Below are 21,431 nucleotides of genomic sequence, written 5' to 3' on the forward strand. Positions count from 1 at the left end.
AGTAACTAAACTTATTGTGATTTTTGGATGGTATGTGTGCAGCCACATTTATTTGTTTGCGCATAAACTGGTGGGAACAAGATATCTGTTAATCAAAATGAAGACTGATTAAAATCCACAGATCGGTGGTATCGTCCACACAACTTATGTTCATTTTTGGCCAAATATTTTCCCCTTGCCGAAATTTCAGTGCAAATAAAACATGAACCTAATTGTGACAGAGTCAAGACTTTGTTTTGAGGTCTAAAATTAAAGAAACTGGTTTTAACAACATTTTGTGGATTTATTGATATCCTTTCAAAAACCACAAACACTTAGGCCTACTGGTAAATGTATACAGTCACATTCATTATCAATAAAAATGATTTTATTTAAAGTTCAAAAACGATGAAAGGAAAAAAAATCAAAGGGTTAAACATTTAAATTACATATTTACAAACCAGCATGTAAAAAGTTCTTAAAAATGGCATAAATACAGCTTAAAAGACTATTTGTTACATTTTTATCTGTAACCTTACCTAACCTATCACAGCTTGATTGAGTACAAACAAAAACTGGAATCTCGAGTTCATGACCACCCACCTGGAAAATTATTTGGCACATTTACCTCTGAATAACTATTTTTTTAAAAACACTAAAACAAACACTGTTGTACTGAAACAACAAGAAGTTCATGTTAAATCTGTAACAGCTAATCAGACATTTGGAACAAAGAAACTACAACAAACAATTGAGGATTTAGACAGTTAAACCTGATATTACAACTGGTTCATGAAGGATTCTGGGAAATATATGCATTGAGCAGTATGCCTCAGAATCCCTTTAATATTTACATGCATTATCAATCAAATGTTCAGAAAGCAACACAGCCCAGCTCATGAATGGCAATGAGCCACACATCTGGACACACACACAACACTCGCTCCTCTCCAAAGCCACGCTCAGCATCTTCAGCATCTTCGGTCATAATCGCTGACCATCTTTTTGATGTGGCTCAGTTTGGCCTTCAGGTGCTTGCACCTCTTCTTCTTCACCTGGTACTCTCCGCTCTGCAGAGACAGTGGGAAATGTCAGATAACATCCTTCACTGTTGCCGGTTTCTGTGAGAAAACCAGGATTCAGCTCAATCTTACCCTCTTTTTGTCCTTGAGCGCGTTGTACTCTTCCATGGCGTCCTGTTTCAAGAGAACGACTGAAGTCAGCAACAAGAGCAGTGGCTCAAACCATTTTCCCATGTTAACGTTAATTATTTACACATTATACATTGCAACAGACAGGAACATTCAATTTAAGGCAAACAAATCATGCTCAGTCTTTTTGCCAATAAAAATTAAATAATAATAATAATAGGGCCTACTACACAAATTTAGAAAATAAAGAAAATGTAATTTTAAATTGAAGGCTATTTTAATTTACAGTAGTATTTCTATATTTGCACTTAATCATATTAAAATTAGCATAATGGCAGTACAATAAATTATATGATTTAGAATAGTTTTATAATAATTCATATACACACATATATATGAATTATTATAAAACACATCATACATGTATATAGTATGATGTGTTTTATTATAATTAATATATACAGTATATGAATTATTATAATACACATATACATTATATATATATATTATAATAAAACATTTTATATAGTTATAATATAAAATAGTATTTTAGCAATTAAATGTATAATTTAAATTGACTTTTAAAAATTGAAATGTCCATATCATAATCCCATTTCTTGTACTGTGTGTATGCTAATTTTAATAATAGTAATAACAACTGTATTGTAGTATTTATTAGTTCTCAGTAATCCGAGTTTTGTACCAGGAACTGCGGACTGCCCTCCTGCAGATCGTCCAGCTCTCGGTCCACATCAGCCAGACGCTTGTTGATCTGGTCCAGTTCTGCCTGCAGATCCTTGTACTCCTGGTGGTCTTTATCAAACATGTGTTTGTAATCTTCTCTCTCTTGATTATTAACAATGAGAGGGAATTCACTGCAAAAACAAAACCAGAGCACGTTCAGAGCGCATTTGACATGATAAACTCAAAGCACATAATGGCAGCAGTAAACGCACCTGAAGAAGTCCTCATCGTCCAGCTCGTCTCCAGAAGAAGCGTAGTCTGTGTCCCGGTCCCGTGCGTTAGCAGTGCGAGGGCGTCCAGCGCGCCGTTTCTTAGGCCGTCCCGCAGAACTGCTCATTTCGGACCCGCTGCTCATCGGGACTGAACTACGGACCGGCAGTTCATGCCGAATCTCCCTGAACAACACACACACACACACGAGCAGCTATGAGCTAATGATGAAGACGCTTAGAAGTTGATCTATGCATCATCTTTTTACTCTTTTAATTCCTTTTATAACTATCATCTTTATACCTCTTTTAATTCCTTTTAAAACCGGTTTAATTTTCCTTGTGATTATTTGAATTCCTTCCTGTGTAAAGCACTTTGAATTACCATAGTGTATGAAATGTGCCGTATAAATAAACTTGCCTTGCTTAAACAATAAATCATGCAAACATAAAGACACGAGTCATTTGCTCCGTCATAACCACAGTGCATTGTTTTCATTCCTCCACAGAGTCGTCACTGTATCTACTATGAGGAAAGCACTCGATGAGATTGAGTGTAGAGAGGAGGTATTCGTCATGCTGACTGACGCTGGTCATTCGTCTCCAGAACACATCGCTTCCAGAAATCACTCAACCCCGAGAGGAACACTTAACAGGACGTGAAGTGAAAGAATAAGAAAACTTCTCTTATATTGCGCAACGTCTGACAAATCTTTATTTAGCACAACCTGTACTGTGACTCTGTTCACATTTAATTCATCTCAGTTCAGTTTCAACAAGTGCCTATTTGTGAACTGATGTTCAGCTGTTCTTTTGAATAGTCTGCTTATTTTCGTGATTTATACACTTTTAAAATGTCACATTTTGTAGCATTTGCATTATTGTATTTTTGTTATATGGAATATTATAAAATATATATTATCTAAAAAATTCTCATCCAATTTTTCTCATCCCTTGCTTCCTCTAAGAAAATCTAATTTATATACGTTTTAAAATTGTGAAAACTTTTAATAATATTTATAATTTAAATTGACATTTAAATGTATACATCAAATTCCTATTTCTTGTATTGTCTTTATGCTAATTTTACTAATAACAGTATTATGTTTTATTAATAATAATAATAAGTATTATTAAAATAATTATTTAATTAGTTTGAAATAATTATACAAATTGTTTTCAGTATACTCTACTGTTCAAAAGTTTGGGGTCAATAAAAAAAAAAAAACAACAAGAAATGAATACTTTTCACAATAGTATTGAGCAACGATATTGATAAAAAGTGACAGTAAAGACAATAATGTTAAAAAATATATATTTCCATTTCAGATAAATGCTTTTGAACTTTCTATTCATCAAAAAATACTGAAAAAAAATGCATCACGTATTATATGACACTGAATGCTGGAGTAATAATGCTGAAAATTCAGCTTTGGTCACAAGGAATAAATTACACTTTACAATATATTCAAATAGAAAACGGTTGCTTTAAATTGTAATTTCACAATTTTACTGTTTTTTTTTATCAAATAGATACAGCCTTGGTGAGCGTCTTTCAAAATTATTTAAAAATCTTACTGACTCTAAACTTCGGAATGATAGTGTACATACACCGACTGAACAAACAGATCAACGCTTTCAAAACAACAATGTCCTAAAATCCGATTTGAAAAAGTGACTGGAATCAGATGCGGTGTTCAAAGATGCAGAAGAGCACGCTGTACTCACACAGGACTTTCACTGGGGGGAGGTTTGTCATAACTGGTGCTGTTGTCATCCAGATCATTCCTAGACCCTCCGAACTTCATGGGATAATCAGCCAGTAGCGGCTCTGGGACTCCGTTCACATCATTTACCTGAGAGAGACATTAACAATCCTCATTATTAAAAACAGTTTCTCCCATCCCCCAAATTCTCATTATTATAATGTGAAAATAAAATAAACAAATACTAAATATACCATAGTGGTCAAAAGTGATGTCCAGAGGGGATTTCTGTCTTTAATGACACTATACAAGTTCGACTAAACCACCAAAATACGAGGGAAATATTTTATATATTTTTTAAATATGAGGGAAGAACAAAACACTTAACTTGGTTCAGGTATTTATCTGTCAAAATTATTTAGTAAAAAAAGCTACAGTTTTTATTTTACTATGAAAAAGAAAAATGCACGGGAAACCAAAAAGCTCAAAAGGAAAAAGCATAAAATGATTGACTACAACATACTCAGTTATTAAGATTTCGTTGGTTCTCTTATTTTTGCATGCGTTCAACTTTCTTGTATGACAGCCTGGATCACAAATAAAACAAACGACTTCAAGCACAATACACAATATTTTTAATAATATTTGGATAAAGGGTGAAGATGTCAATTTGTTAGGCCGACATCACTTTTGCCCACTACTGTGTGTACTATGAGCATTTAATATACCCATAGATATAGACACACACACTACGCACACCCACATTATGCACACCCACAACAAATACCATCATGATAGGTGTAATTACTATTGCACAATACAAACTGCACTATTTTCCACCCATTGCAGTAATAAGGTCAAGACTTTATTTATATCATCAGGGGGAAGCGCTTGTGTCATTAGGAGTTAACATTTCTGGACAGTTTTTGAGAGATTCACTCAAACGGATTCTTGGGTGCAAGGTGCAAACGGCAGACGCGTTTCAACACGTCTATCCTGAGGGATTCAACAAATACATACAGAACATCTGTAAAAGATTTCTGCAGTTTAAAATCATTTCTCCTAGAATCACAGCCTGATTTAATGTGAACAACAGCAATCCCTAAGAGAGGAGAGCATGTGTTTTGCTCCACATAGGTTTGAGTTTCTGGTTAAACCAGTCCAGCCCGCCGAGCTAATGATCCTGTACTGAGCTGAGCTCCAACAATAGAAAATACTAACATAAAGCCAAACTCTATTGATGATAAATTAAGATTCAACATTCACCTTTTAATAAAAAACAATCGTAAAACATCAGATTTAAAACATTTATACATCTATGCACACACAAAAACAATGTAATATTTATCCACTGAACATTTGCAAAAATGGCCCAAAATCAAAGGACGAAAAAGACAATAAAGAAAAGATAAAGAAAAGGAGGCCTCTCTTTATCAGCATTACATTTCTAGCACATATATGTGAGTGAAACTGTCACAACAAACCACACCCAGAAACCAGCGACGAGCGCTGCCCTCCCCCCACCACCATCACACACGACACACACACACACACACAAACCGGTCTTTCCACCAACAGCACGTTAAAAGAGATGGAAACCCACACAGGCCACCTATATATTCAAAACCAGACCGACATTTCTAGACGACCAGAAATAAACCGGTTTGTGCTACGAGGAGACTGGAGGAAGTTAAAGAACTCTTTGTTTGGCAACAGAAATGAGCACAGGTGTAGAATTTACATTGATATGTACTCCATCCTGAGCAGAATAGACCTTCTGTATGGAAAAGACCAAATTATAGTCTTTAAAGTCACAGTAGACAACTAGGAGTTGCAGGACAAAGACTTGTAGCAGAGTGATCCTTACAACACTAAAAATCACAAACGACCTGCAATATTTGAACTGCATCTCATAGGAAATTAAATGGAGACCTCACTTTCTCAGATCTTCTGACATATAAAATTACATTAATCTTCCACACTGAAAAAATGGCGTAGTATTAACTTAATTTTCTTTAAGAAATTGCTAGTAAATTTCGAATACTTGCAAAGAAATGGAAAGTAACACATTGAATTAAACATTACATTGTTTAGAAAGAATGAAATTGTATTTTCTTGTAAAACGTTCAGCAATAATCTTGCTTTACAACTTTGAAAAATTATTTTTACAGTGTATTTGTTTGTGATAACTAGACAGTATACAGATTTTGAAACATGTTTTGAAATGAAAAGCAATTTCTATCCAATTTAATAATAATTATATATATATATATATATTTTTTTAATTCATTTAATTTTGAAACATGTTTTGAAATGAAAAGCAATTTCTATCCAATTTAATAATAATTATATATATATATATATATATATATTTTTTTTTAATTCATTTAAATTATTTTGTATTTGTAATTTATAAATATATATATAACACACCGATATATATATATATATATATATATATATATATATATATATATATATATATATATATATATATATATAAAATACATTTTTTTATTTATTATAAGAATTTCCATGACCCTTCCAGGGCTATTATTTGTTAAGATTAAAAAAATAATTGTATGATTTTTATTTATAATCGTATTTATATAATTGATTCATTTTGTGTCTAATTTATAAGAATTTCCGTAACTTTTCCAGGGCTGGAGATCATAATTTTCCTGATATTTCCCTATTGAGAAGCAGACCCCAGTAATATCACATGCGTTTCCTCTAGAGTTTCACAAGAGATCTCAACAATGTCTCAAACTCCGCTCCCATTTGCCAAGCAACCAAGTGTCCGCAATCAAAACTCAAAATGAACGCAAACATTCCTAGTCAAATGATATGATCTGCCATCCACATTCATTTAATATCTCTATACTCTTACAACTATTGACTAGTTAGAGAAAAAAATTTCACCCAAGGAGAAACATTTGAGCAGATGATACTTTAAAAGGATAGTTCACCCAAAAATGAAAAGTCTATCGTCATTTATTCACCCTCAAGTCGTCCCAAACCGGTATGAATTTCTTTCTTCTGCTGAACACAAAAGAAGATATTTGGGTAACCAAACAGTTGACGGACCCCAATGACTTCCACAGTGTAGTAAGAAAAATACTATGCAAGTCAATGGTCTCCATCAACTGTTTGGTTAGAGACATTCTTCAAAATAACTTTTGTGTAAATGATGACATTTTTCATTTTCAGGTGAGCCATCCCTTTAATGAAACGTAACTGCTTTGATTCTCCTGAACAATGAATATCGTACTCACCCAACCCTCCACATCCGGCTGTGAGTTTTGGTCTTGGATTTCCTTCACACGGCGCCATAGGATGTTGTCCTTCCCATGATAATTGATCCTTTGGCGAGTTTTAATGGCAAAAACCATGATGATAATGAGGGCCGCGGTGACAATAAAGCCCAGAACAATAGCGATTGCCTGGATGAGAGACAGAAAGAGGACACCAATTTGATTAAATATGTCCATCATTTACACAGTAAAAAAAAGTGTTACTAATTTACTAGTACTTTAATTTCTGAGTGAAAATAGTTTCTACAGCTAATTTTTGTCTGTGTGCAACAGTGCTCACCTCCTGAGGATCCACGACGCAGTAGTGATAAAGATACTGATTGACGAACGCACCCGACATCTGAGGCTGCTGGTAAGCGGCACACATGGCGTACACTTGATTGAACTGAACAGATCCGGAAGACTGCGCCATTGGGTAAACCGTCACCAGGTAGACGATGGTGGCAACCAACATGAGAAAGGCCATGATGGCGCTGACAATAATTACGGCCAGGTAAAACTTCCTGCCCTGGGACACCTTTTGATGCGAGATGATCATGATGAAGATGATGAGCAAAACGATGAAGGAGATGATAGCAATAGCGATCATGAAACCCTTCCCTTGCCTGGGGTTATTCTGAGATCCTAGGATCCCATAACCGTATCCTCCTCCTCCCCCATAGCCGCCGCCATAGCCGCCACCATAGCCGCCGCCATAGCCGCCGCCAAAGCTGCCGCCATACGAACCTCCTCCGAGTCCTCCGAATCCCGCAGCTCCAGCATCCGTGTCCCAGGCCAGAGTGGAGGCCACGCACACGAAGATGCCCACGCTGAGGATGATCGACAGCACACACATGATCTTTATGATGCCCGGCGGAGACGTCCAGCGGTAGAAATGCTGGAACTCATCGTCAGGGTAGTACGAGTACGCAGGCTGAGACTGCGGGGCAACATTACTGCAGAGAAGATGTTGAAAACACATTCTGTTTAGGGACACAACAACACATTTTGACCAATATCTTATTTTATGACCAACAGTCCAACACTCTTATATCTTATGTCTCCTCCCTCCTCCTCATCCGCGCACTAACCCCCCAAACCCCACCCCCAAATCCTTCTTGTCGTTATTGGCTGGAACAGTTTGTTATGTTTCGTGGTGCGGGTTAGCCCAGTTTGTTTAATTTGCCGTTTGTGGAGCCTGGGGTTTCTGCAGAGACCGCGTTTTTTTTTACAGTGTGTTCAGGGGACAGGCAGCTAGCGGATAGTGAGATGTTGTTTGCTGTATGTGACAAAAAATGTTTTGGCCTAAAAAACACGTGACATCGCTTAGAGCATCTTTAAACGTTGGGTTATTTCAACCTATGTTTGGGTCAACTATGGAAAATCCCAACCATTGGTTTTTAGAGTGAATAATCTAGATAGAATGTTAGATAGAACGATAGAAAAATAGATAGAACGAAACAATAGAAAGATAGAACGATAGATAGAACAAAAAAAGATATAAAATGACAGATGATAGAACGCTAGAACATTTTGATAGATAGATTTCCATTTCAAACGACAACATTTTCCTATGTCATGTTAAAAAGCAATAATGTTATAAAGTTAAAAAAGCACATTTAAATCAATGTATTTTTGTACAAATTTTCATTTCAAATGTTCTAGTGTGAATGATAAATTGCTTAAAATCAAACGACATTAGATATACTATATGGACTATCATATTTTGGTTCCCAGCAATGGCAAAAAATAATTAGGCCTATTGGCATTCCCAGTTCTTAAGTAGGCCTACTTTTGAAAATAGTTACAACACAGGCTTAATCAGACTGATACTTGGGGAAAAGTTAATATGGCTATTGGCCGAAAACTATATGGTCACTGGAATATGGGAACACATAGGCCTACCCTACTCACAATTTGAACAACGGTCCATTTTGAGGCCTTTATTTATTTATTTATTTCCAAAGACAACGGTCATGACTCATGGATATATAAAAAAATATATATATAGGCATATACATAAACCCATGTAACTTAATCCAGAAACTCTGAGGTGAAACTCAACACTTACTATCCATTCTCAGTATTATAATCATAGGGCGGAGGACTCCCGTTCAGCTTCGAAGACATTCTGAAAAGAGAAAAAAACCATGAATTTTAGCTAATAAATAGGCTACATTGAGTATAACATTTATATAAACTATATACACGTCATTTTAATATTTTCAACTAAACCTCAATCGTCTTTATGACTGAGAGAAAAATTAAAGCTACCATTAGTGTGTAAAACTCCGCGAACACAGTATAAAAATATAATATTCACATTTTTAATAGAAATACAATAGTGGAGAACGACAGATTCTGAAACTCTTCACAAACAAATGAGGCGGAAACGGGATTGAGTTGTTTCTGAAGTAAATTTTAACGATTGTCGGTATGATCTTATAATTAACGCATCGGCTTATAAAAGTTTATACGATTATGATTATTTTACGGCTTATATTATGAACTATTTATTGTAGTTTCAGTCTCACCTGTTTGTGTTCTCGCGCACTGATGTTCCGTGTATGTCACTATTCAGGTGAGACAAACAACCTGTCCTTAAAACGATTAAACCCCTCCCACACACACACCTAGAGAGAGAGAGAGAGAGAGAGAGAGAGAGAGAGAGAGAGAGAGAGAGACTCGAAATTTAGTGAGCTGCCTACCTAGACAGCTTCCTTCATGTTTATAATTCCTCAAAAGAATGTTCAATGGTAGCCTATACCAAACATGCTCTCTAGATAGGCAGCATATAGATTTTGAACCACAGCCATGAGAGGGATCGTAGCAGGATACAGACATCTTTACAGATAAAAATATGAGTCTGCGATAAGAAACACGCAAGTTAACAAAGGTGGGGTGTACATCTAGATGACCACTGTTGCAGATATTATCTGATTTTTTAAATCTATTTACACAAAAACCTACACCTCATTGAAATAGTGTAAAATGTCACACAATTTATTATTCCATTATATGAAGGCTACTTTTTATTCCAATAAGCCTATAATTGAACATGTGGTTCAAATTATGTTTGGATGGAAATTATTTTTTTAAATAGTTATGAAAGTGTTCTTAAATGTTATGTTGCTATGCTTATTTTGCACCATAGAGGAAAATGGAAGTATATAATAAGTAGTCTGTCCAGTAGAGGAAGTGAACAATGTGGATGCTTAGAAGAGAAGTGAGTTTGACACATCAAAAGTCTAGACAACATGCAAGCTTGCTATTGCATTTCTTAACATATTAATATGTGTGTATTTTTTTTTTTTTTTTTGGTCATGGATTTGCTCTGCTGTGTCTGAATTGGCTCCTGGCTGGACTTTTTTTATTTGAAAATTAACTAAATTACAACAAATTTGCATGAAATGCTTTGACTTTTCACACTTTACAGTATAAATCACAGATTCAACTCATCAAAATGCATTTGCAACACGGAAAATATAAGGACAGGGTGACAGGCTGTTGTTGTACTGATCGAAACACAGTTCAACAAAAAAAAAATTTCAACAGTGCATAAAATCATTAAAATGAACGAATAAAAACAGCATTTCTGCATACATGCAAAATATAAAACATTTCTTTAAACATCATGCACTTGTAGTCAGCATTATGAAATACAATGTGAAAAAGAAAATATTTTCAGTCAGTGCTTAAGAGCGTACATTAAGAGCATGCAAGTTATCCATCTCTCATTTCATTATTTTTTGTAATATAAACAACCGTCCAGACCAGCGACCTCTGCAGACGCAGTGGTCACATGTTCAGTGTAAAACAACATGAAAAATGAAGGACCGTGACAGCAGGTTTGAATCGTTTCAGCCGTAACCGTCGTTCCAGCCCATGACCTTGTCATACTCGTGAATCCTCTGCTTGATATGGGAGAGTTTGTTCTTCAGATACTCGCATCTCTCCTTCTTCTCTAGAAATGAGGGATCCTTGGGACAAAAAGAGACCTAGATAAGACCACCATCCCAGTCGGATGAAGAGTGGGAACTAAATATTTTCTTTATACACTGCGATTAAAATTGGTTTTACTCTATTCTAAAACCAAACTGAACAACTAGATGTTAACGCAGCTCGTCTGAGGTCCTGGAGAATCACAAAAACAGAGCTACGTGTTTGGACTGCTTGATATTTATCACTCAAAATATGGCTCAAACTGTCTATAGAGATGCCACTGAGTGGTCAGGGTGACTACAGTTATTTCCTCCTCTTGAAAAGACACAATAGAGCAACTCCTGTGAGAAAAACAGCCTCCACCCCTTCCTTATCCTCCTTCCTTTCTTCCTCCACTCGCTCTTCACAATGTTATAAATCAGCCAGCAACATCTAGACAAAGCCTACCAGCCTGTACAGGCCCACACAGAATCTGCAGACCTTTTTTACATTTTCTGTGCTGAGTTTTGGGGGGAAAGGCAGGAGAATTCTGTCTGTGTAAAGGATTTAAATATGGTTATATGTGTTAAGCTGAGCTGAGAGTAATGAATGTATAATCAAATTACCACCATTTTCTCTTGTCAAGTGTACACTTGTGCATGGTTTAAAATAAATCGAACTGTAAAAATAGCTATCAGACCCTCATGAATGTAAAATTTTGAATATTTTTAGCATTAAGTCACCAAAACAAAAGTATGATTATCAAAATCGTATTGTTTTCTCATCTAGCTTGTATTATGCTGGGAGTGACACAATGGCCTGTGCTGTTTTTTCACTAATATTTCCATTAATACTAATCCTTTGTATGTTTTTGTTGATTTTTTACTTGGTACCAAATGGTACGAAACTTGGTAAAGGTTTTGGCACCTGCAGTGTGAACACACAGACAAAAAAAAAAAATCATGAAAAATGATTTGAAAAGGTTTAATGGTGCTGAAAAAAATTCACATTTGAGATCCTCACGGTAAAAAAAATGAGAGCATTGGAAATGGATGGGAAACGTATTTTATCTAGTGGAAACTTTTGGTACTGCGCCCCAACTAAATATTGAAATCAAATTTTCTTTTTATTTCTGGCTTTGATTTTCTCACAGTTTCTAACAGAGTAAAACATGTTTTTGAAAGTACATATTTTATCTAAAAAAAATTATAACAAAAAACATAACATTCTATGACTTTTTGAAACTCTTTAAAAAGAGATTTTTAAAATGTAAAGTCTGAAATGTAAGTCTGTGCTCCAAACCATTTAAGATTTACAACAGTTTAAGCTGGAAATGTAATTTTCAGGTCTGTGCTCAAAAAGTGAATAAATGGATTATAACTACTGCATGTGCATACATATCATTTAAATATATAATATTTAGTATTAAAATACTAAATATTAAAGAAAAACATTATCTAACTTAAATATAGTACATTAATTTCACTGAGAAAAAAGAAAAGAAAACATTTGAGTCATTTTTGACCGTCACACGAAGAGAACCAGAGGGTTAAATGAAAAAACAAACAAAACAAAAAAACGGGCAAATAATAGCTTTGACATAAGGAAAAATAATAATTAAATATTAAAAATATGAATTAAATGAATAAAGCTTTAATTAAATAATGCACAATGCAGTTTTAATAGCCACTAAGATATATTAACGGCGTGTATGTTTTCTCAAATCACTCAAATCGTCCATCAATAACTCACCATCTTCTTTCTCTGATATTCCTGCAGGATTTTGCTGATGCGGTCACGCTCCTAAGAGAGAAAATTGGAGAATTTTTTTAAGAAGACTAGAATAGCGCTTCTGCAATACATGATTTACATTTATGCATTTAGCAGAAGCTTTTATCCAAAGCAACTTACAAAAGAAGAACAAAAGCAATTTGCAAAAGAGCAAAACAATTTTTTAAATATGCAACACCAGGTTTATTAGACAACTAGATTCAGGAAGCAAGCTATAGAAGAGGAAAATAAAAAGATTTGATAAAATCCTTTACTTCAAAGGTGCAACCCACACGAGCACATATACATTCCTGTGGCATTTATTAAGTTATGACTAAACATTTGATAAATTTTGTCTTTGAAAAGAGAAAATTTACATAATTTCTTAAGCTAAAACATCAAAACATTTATTAAATGTTGTTCTAACATCCAACAGGGAACATTTAAGAAACATACAGCAAAAACTAAGAATAAAAATGAAATTTTACATATGAAAATCACTGAAAAAAAATTGGTGTACAGTAGTATTTACTCTGCAAGTAGCACATTTAATTAAAACGTGAAATTTTCAAGTCGGCTAGAAAGACTAAAATACTATATATTTCTAGTTTCATTTTTACAGATTAGACGCCTTGATGATGTATGCATAATACAATTCCTTTATATAAGCAGTCAGAAAGGATAAAGAAAGTGTGCAGTAATAAAAGTGAATATCAACTGACCACGTGGCTGGTGGGGTTTTGCGGTAAATTCTGCATCATAACATCCATTTCATCAAACTTCTTCAGTATCACTTGAACTTCTGCATGGAGCTCTTTATACTCAGAATATTGGTCATTAAACACGGCTTTATATTGGTCTCGCTGCTCATCGGTTCGAATGGCTGGATATTTACTTCAGGGAAAGACAAAACACAAGGATGAGATTTACTAAAGAGCAAAAGTAGGGCAGGGATGGAATGGATTTTTTCTAACCGCAGTAGAAAAGCAAGAAATTACCGCGGTAAACCGCTTTAAATACACACTTTAAATGTTCAGCACACATATGACAATACATAATTTTCAGGAGAGTACATTATGATGTAAAAACCTTTTCCAACATGTCTTAATTACAAAAATGATATTCCATTTTTATATTTACATAATATAATGTTATTTTTTAATTTAACCCATGCTGATTATATGAAAAGTGAACAGCATGAGTAAGATAGGATCATAAAATGGGTCAGACATGATTTTGACCACTTTATTAAGTTTTGTTTTTGTAGAATGCCTTTCTTTAAATTTAATTTCGTTTTGTATAAATTGTATCTTAATTTTAATCACTGTTTCATCAACCAATTGCCTGGAATTAATAAATAAGAAGCAAATATAGCAGACAATATAATCAGGACATGGAGGTGCCGGCGCGATCTCTTGCATTGCTCGTGAACTGGAGCTTGTCTCATAAATGAACCGAAATTCAGGGTATAGACTACTTGCCACACAGACATGAGAAATAAATAGAAAGCTTGAAATGTCTACTTTTAAACAAAATTCAAAACGAAATGATAAAATTGTAGGCTACAGTAGCCTAGTCAGGTAAGGTCAGGTTTGCCGATGTGCATTTTATTTAGGCTATTTATTTAATTATTTTTGTCCCTGTGCACCGATCGTAATTCTGGGGATACAACTTAGCCAATAGCCTATACTAGGGGCTTTAGCCTTTAAATATCATTGCTGCATTGGATCAGTGCTAACAGCTTTCTAGCCTCGCGGCAGCAGCGCCTCGCATCGCCCATAGACCTTAAAACAATCAGCGGATGGCGTGTGTGTGCGGTTTTGAAAATTGGTCAAAAAACGTTGGTACGGATGGATGGTGGACGGATGATGAGTTTTGTGGTGCGGTTGCGGATGAAATAATAGGGACTTTAAGCAACAGCCTCTGGTGGAGGCAACGGCATTCTGGCGTTCTATTGCACATGCGCGACTTTAACTGCTACTTCACGACTTTCTACTGTAACCGTCTACTACAGGAGAACAGCTGATTTGCCATGGTCGCTACTACATGAAAGATTAAGAAAATTAATGTTAATTTTTATGGTATGTGGATTTGTATATGTTTATGCCCAAAGCAACCCTTTCCTGCTTTTTAAAATCACTTTCTTTATTTGTATTTTGTCAAATGATTACATTATCCCCTACGCCATACTCTTTACTGATGCTTAGTGATTTTTGCATTCTTTAGCTACGGCAGATAACCGTTTACTTCCGGCTGCCGTGCATCTCCAATACGAATGGAATGTAATTATGTGTCATGGAACATTGCGCTCCCACACTCGCGAAAGGTTGGATTTGCTCCATCTTTTGATTTTGTTTAGAAAACCTTGAATCCATGTAAGACACAATGTCATTAGACATTATCCATGTCATTAGAATCAATGAATCCATGTCATGAGACACAATGTACACACGTGTGCAGGCCAATGTTTTTTTTTGCGGTGATGACGGTGACGAGCTCAGACCCGCGGTAGGCGTCACGTGACTGCGGTATTGTAGTAATGTGGTAACTGTCCCAGGCCTAAGCAAAAGCATATCAAGGTCATCAAATACACTTTTGTGGGTTTTCACTGATTGTGAAGCAGGTACTCACGCAATGTAGTCTGGCATGATCACAGGTTTAGGAGTGTGTCCAGCTGGAATATACCCTTTCACAACTTTGGGTTTGGAGAAGCCAGGGGCGGCAGTGTGTGTGTGCTGTACCGGCGCTGACACAGACATTGGCTCCCTTGATCCATCAACAACCTATTACAGCGAAGAGGATGATGCAAAATTACAAACAACATTTTCTGACTATATAAGCCCAATCCGCATTAGTTATGGCTATAAATGCAGGAGGGATGATGCATTTTGTAGGCCAAAACCCAGAAACAAGCATTTTAGCACATGGTTCCATCATCCTCAAATCTATAGGTTTTTTAATGGGTTTTTGGTTAAATGTCTGAAATAAGGTCTGTGGTTAAAGGGAGGGTTAGCCTATTAGCCTTTTTAAAGTCTAGGTTTTATTTTTGGGTTCAAGTAGAACAAGTTTTCATGCTTAAATGTTCAAAAAACACATTATTTTTCCCATAATCTCCATTGCAGCTCCTCTCTTCCCAGTCTGTCAGTAACGCTCTGTTAAGTTCCTGTCACTATGAAGCCCCTCCTTCTGAAAAGCACAATGTGCTCTGATTGGTCGGCTGGATCAGTGTGTTGTGATTGGTCAAGAGCTTTGAGCGTGTTTGGAAAATGTACTGACCCTTTACATAACCACCAGTTACAACAAACTACTAACTAACTCAACCAGGCCCCGCCCCTTTATTTTGTGTATGGATTATTTAAGAGGAATATTGTGAGATGTTCGTTTCCGGGAGAAAACTCAAGAAACAGTGCGCACTGATATAGAGAATAACTGCCTTTGGAGGGACGTTTCAAGAAATATGCAATAGAAATATATGCTTGCGAATCAAGGATAGACTTATGGAAACACTAAAAAGAGAGCATAACTGATTACTGTGCTTTGAAGTTATATATCAGAAAGCAGTGCACCATGGGTAAACATGAGAACAATAGAGCCAAAATACTTGCCAAATGCACAGCATCAGGAGAATCTCTTGGCAGCATCTGTAAAACAGAAGTAGAGGTGATTCAGTTTCTGGTTTATTCATTTTTGCAACTAATGAAGATACTGCCAATAACACTTCATGAGCTATTATATACACTAGGTATATTTTATGTATTTATTATCTCAATGATACAAAAATAAATAACACTGGTTTAGTATAGTGCATAACAGAAATAGAAACCATGCGATCAACAAAATGTTCTGTCCACTGTTACTTAGGACAGAAACTCAAACCACGTGTGCTTGTTCTACTTTGGTCACAAAGTTATCCAGAAACCTAACAAGCCACAACCAAATCAAGCTTAAGAAATCATCCAATGAAATAAGAACAAATACATAAAATAATTTAAAGAGCTAGTTCACCCAAAAAATTAAAATTCTGTCATTAATTAGCCTCATGTCGTTCCAAACCTGTCAGACTCTCGTTCATCTTTGGAACACAAATTAAGATCTTTTTGATGAAATCTTAGAGCTTGACAGCTGTGCAACTACCACTGACGCTTCAAAAAGTCCATAATGAGATCGTAAAACTAATTTATATGAAATATGGACAACAAACCTCTCACACATCAAGGGAACATGGTTGAGCTTCCGTTTCCGTTGATGAATGTGAATAAAAGCCTAAATTAAATCTGTTCATCATATAAATCGATCATTTTTCTTCATATGGATTAGTTTTAGAATCTTTTTATGAACTTTTTGAAGTGTCAAAGTGTCAGTTGCGTAGCTGTCAATGGTGGGACAGAAAGCTCTCAGATTTCATTTGTGTTCCTAAGATGAACGAAAGTCTTGCGGGTCTGGAATGACATGAGGGTGAGGAATTAATAACAGAATTTTAATTTTTGAGTGAAGAAAATCTCACCTCCTGGCCATTGCGTTCTCGTAGTCGCCGAGCTGCCTCGTGCCGCCACAGTTTAAGACACACCATGGCTCCGATCAAGTACACAATCATGATGAAGAATAGGAAAATGATAGCCGCCGTCTGTCCAGCCTCCGTGCGACAGAAAGCACCATTAATGCCATTATTGAACACCGGATAGCTGCAGAGTCCACCTCGTAGGGTGTCATTCACGTACACGCAGCCAGCCGCCAAAAACAGGAGCGCAAGAGCCAAGTTTATGAAGAACTCTGTTAACGGCCACCAATTTGAGTCTAAAAGGATAGTTCGATAATACATGGTCATTCCCAAGACTAGCATGATAACGGTCACTATCCATGCCAATCCCGCCACCACTAGTATGAATGGCGTCTTGGGTCCAGTGTAGTAGGCATTGCCGTAACCGCCTCCGTAAGAGCTTCCATAAGAGCCTCCGTAAGATCCTCCGTAAGCTCCACCAGGTTGCGAGTATCCGAACATGTTATACCACTCATTGTCTTTATGAATGTAAGCACATACGCATGCAAAAATGGCTGCCCCCAGAAGCAGCTCAACGCAACCAAGAATACGTAAAAGTCCAGCCCAAGACTTCATGTAGTCGTAGCGCTGGTTGTATTCCTCAACTTTTTCACTGTACGTCAAAGCTGTGTGCACCGTACGACCGTCAATGGATTCCACAGGGTGGCCCAACAGCATTGCTTCACGCTCTTTACGTGAGTTATAACTGCCTCCGGATCCGCCGTACGGGTCGCGGTACGAGCCGGGAACTGACGGAGACTGTGGAGGAGAACAGCGAACGCCGTCAGTGGTGGCGTTCTTGCTGCTCGACCCCAACATTGACTTCAACTTGCTGCTTCTGCTGCTGGACCTGAAGAAGTTCTTCCATGAGTCTGGGATGAAGCGGTGGACGGGTTTGATGTCGATGGCAGAGTCCTCGTTGTCACTTCCACTGGGATCAAACTCAGGGCCTATTGGTGGTTGGTCCGGTAGGGGAGGTGGTGGAAAAGGTTCGGACCGTAAAGACTCAGATGTCCTGTGATCATCCAAGCCGAGAAGACTCGGAAGCGAGCCTGTGGAAACGTCCTTGTAGTGGGGCATGTTTTGGGCACAATGCCGAATGAAGAATGCAATTATCCCTAGAGCAACATGAAGTAAACAGGCTTCAGAAAAGATATAGGAAACTGATTTTTGTTTCTGTAGTGAAGTGGTTCTCAACTGGTGGTTCGTGACCCAAAAAATTTGTCACAGGTCTGACTACATAATTGAGATTTTTTCAATTGAACCTCCTCCACAGTTGGTCGAGTATCTGCCTTTTATTTTCATCTATTAGTTAGAATAACAAATAAAAAGACTTATCAATTTTTAAATAGGAAGAACTTCCCAATTCACATAACCTTCGTTGTTGACGTCAAAGGAATTGAACTATATTAAATATATTTCTGCTTACTTCTATATCAATTCTGACACAATTTTGGGTCATCAGTTAGGCCTAATGTTCAGTGAAAAATCTGGGTCCTGAACCAAAACCAGTTGAGAATCGCTATAGGTAATATGTAAATATTACAGAAAATGTAGCAAAGTATGCAAAATTGTCTGCTTGTATATTGGATTTTGGCAATCTTGGTGATATAAGGATAAATTGCGGTGCAGGAAATGAAAGTGTTCTATACAAGTGAAAGAGCACAAGAGAAAGATTAAAAAAATGAAGATATTATGGGGGGGGGAGAACCTTCTCCAAAGCAGATAAAAGACCATCAAAACAAATAATCATCATTTAGGATACCAAGAAGAGGTACAAGAAACAAATTCCTAAGGAGCAACAATGTCTTAAAGGGATGAAAAAGGTAACTTGCTAAATTAAATTATAGATTGAGTATATGTATATAAAATGTAAGTAATAAAATTAATAGTCAGATCTCAGTTGTTCAAATTATTTGTTTTACACTGATTCATGTTACAATTTATTATTTCTAAATAGGTAAATATGTCAAATAAATTAAAATTCACTGTAGCCATTGTTATGCATGTTATTTAAATAAAATAATGTAATATCATATATTGGCTCTATATCGGCTGCCATGCTCTCCAAGATATTGGCATCGGCCATATTGGTCAACCACTAATCAAGATATAAAGTGGATGTGAAGTGTAATTACACAATAATATTTAATCACATAATGCTGTGACTGACCAGGTATTCCAGAGAGTCCAATCATTTGTTTTTATACTGTAAAATATATGTTCTTGGACACCGGTGCTCCCCAGGTCAGTCGGTCTAACTCTGTAACCTGAACATAGCGACGACTGTAACAGTAACCCGTCATCCACCAGCAAGAATGTTAACTCTAAACCCACAGAGGATACGACTGCAACCCAAACATTCACGACAGAGATAGAATCAAGATAACCACAGAGAGAAATGAACATGCCTGTTCAAGCACTAGATGTCTGATTGGGTAATCATATACTACTAACTCTGAGTCAACAGCATGAAATAAGGAAAACAACAATCTCCATGTTACGTTCTTCCTTAAGCATAGTTTACCTAATGAGAGAAAAGTATAATAAGTATTACAATAAGGAGAAACAAAATACATTTCATAGAATACCTTTCACACGCAGTCACTCAGCAAGACTTACATTGGCCTCGAGTTCAGTGTGCAAAACTTCATGGGATAAATGTGAATTCAAAGGCCTGAAAGACAATAACAAGTCAAGTGTACATAAATAAAATAGTTATATATTATTAAAAGCTATCAACAGATTAATGAAAAGCCATCATGGCATCAATGTACATCATATGACACTAACAAAAAAAAGTACTAAAAAGTACCTAGGTAATGCCATGTGTTTTGGAGACATGTTTTTTTAGACCTGCATTTCACCATGGTAATTATTATATATTATGCATGATATATAAATACCATAGTACATGAACATGATAACCGTTTTTGGTGCGTTTCTGGCAGCAATTCAACCATATAACTAATTACCAAAACATTCAAAATTCTACAACATATGTATTCCATTCTAAAGTGAAACAATGTAGCACTGCAGTCTACGCGCGCTTCAGAAAAACACCGCGGGATCAACAGGTCAGCGAAGTTTAAATGATTGTTAATCATCCCAAATAGTGAGTATATCCACTCTCGAAACTAAGATCTCTGCTTTATTTAAGACATGTTAAAAATATAAGGCAGAACGTTTAGTAAGGTGTGACTAAACGACAGGACAACAACAGCACTGACAGCCAGATGTGTTTATAATAATACAACAACGATAAGAAATGTCGCTTATTTTTTCGATACATAAGGGTTTTATACGTAAAGATTAAATAACGAACTTGAATGATGGTTTCGTCTTACCTTTTCCGCTAGCAAAGGGGTTTTCTGTTTCTCTACACTTTTTTTTCGGGAAACACACACAGGTTTGGAAAGTTGTACCACGTGATGCAGCCTATCCCTGTCTGAGTGTGACGTCAGCAGAGACTTGAAGACTTTACCTGAAGAGGGAAATAAAACTTTGATCTGTTCTCCTAATATATCAGAAACTTATTTCCTCTTCTCACAGATTGTAATGACGACACACTGACTGAAACTGGTGACTAATGTCATGCTGATGGTGCGCAGTCTCCCAGGTGACATCATTTGCATGATCTTTATCATAGACAGGTATAAAATCCAAAAACGAAACATTAGTAAACATAATAGAAAAATAGAATAAATTGCTAAAATGAAAATAGATAAGTAATAAAAGTGCACACTGGAAATAATAATACTATTAAACAAAGATATTTCGAATAACCCATGCATGTGATTCATAAACAGTTTTTGGTTCCTCTTCAAATGTAATTTCTATTCAAATCAAATGGAGAATATGTTGTTTCCCATTTTTTGTAATGGGCAAGCCTTTTTTATTTAAAGTGCTGTCTTTATTGGCCTAAGTTTCTATGTAGGCCAATGATTGACATGTTTGCAAATTATCAGGATAGGAATTCAGTATTGGACCGTCATGTCTTGCTAACTCTGCATCTTTTGCTGGGAAAAACAAAGTGCTGTTTTTGCTGTGTTTACTGTATAAACAAGAGTTATCTCTTCATGTGCTGTCAGTGTGATTCATTTCCAAACATCATCTGAAAA

General features: G+C 36.1%; 1 protein-coding gene across 1 annotated transcript; it reads right to left on the reverse strand.

Annotated features, from left to right (window-relative positions):
* Nucleotides 1-349: 349 nt before the first annotated feature.
* On the reverse strand, nucleotides 350-20,795 carry LOC143750750 (uncharacterized). The gene is made up of 18 exons (XM_077243919.1): nucleotides 20,658-20,795; nucleotides 19,933-19,987; nucleotides 19,768-19,837; nucleotides 17,278-18,428; nucleotides 16,379-16,414; nucleotides 15,405-15,556; nucleotides 13,496-13,667; nucleotides 12,756-12,806; nucleotides 10,944-11,062; nucleotides 9,617-9,766; nucleotides 9,154-9,213; nucleotides 7,384-8,038; nucleotides 7,065-7,232; nucleotides 3,812-3,939; nucleotides 2,087-2,269; nucleotides 1,834-2,005; nucleotides 1,134-1,175; nucleotides 350-1,049 (listed from the first exon to the last, which is right to left on the reverse strand). The coding sequence occupies exons 3-18, from the start codon at nucleotides 19,781-19,783 to the stop codon at nucleotides 951-953; spliced, it is 3,354 nt and encodes a 1,117-aa protein (XP_077100034.1). The 5' UTR covers nucleotides 19,784-19,837; nucleotides 19,933-19,987; nucleotides 20,658-20,795; the 3' UTR covers nucleotides 350-950.
* Between the last annotated feature and the right edge of the window lie 636 nt (nucleotides 20,796-21,431).

The sequence above is a fragment of the Siphateles boraxobius genome, unplaced genomic scaffold (assembly GCF_051911475.1).
Source record: "Siphateles boraxobius isolate OS27281-9 unplaced genomic scaffold, OSU_SipBor_1 25, whole genome shotgun sequence".
In the NCBI taxonomy this organism is placed as follows: Eukaryota; Metazoa; Chordata; class Actinopteri; order Cypriniformes; family Leuciscidae; genus Siphateles; species Siphateles boraxobius.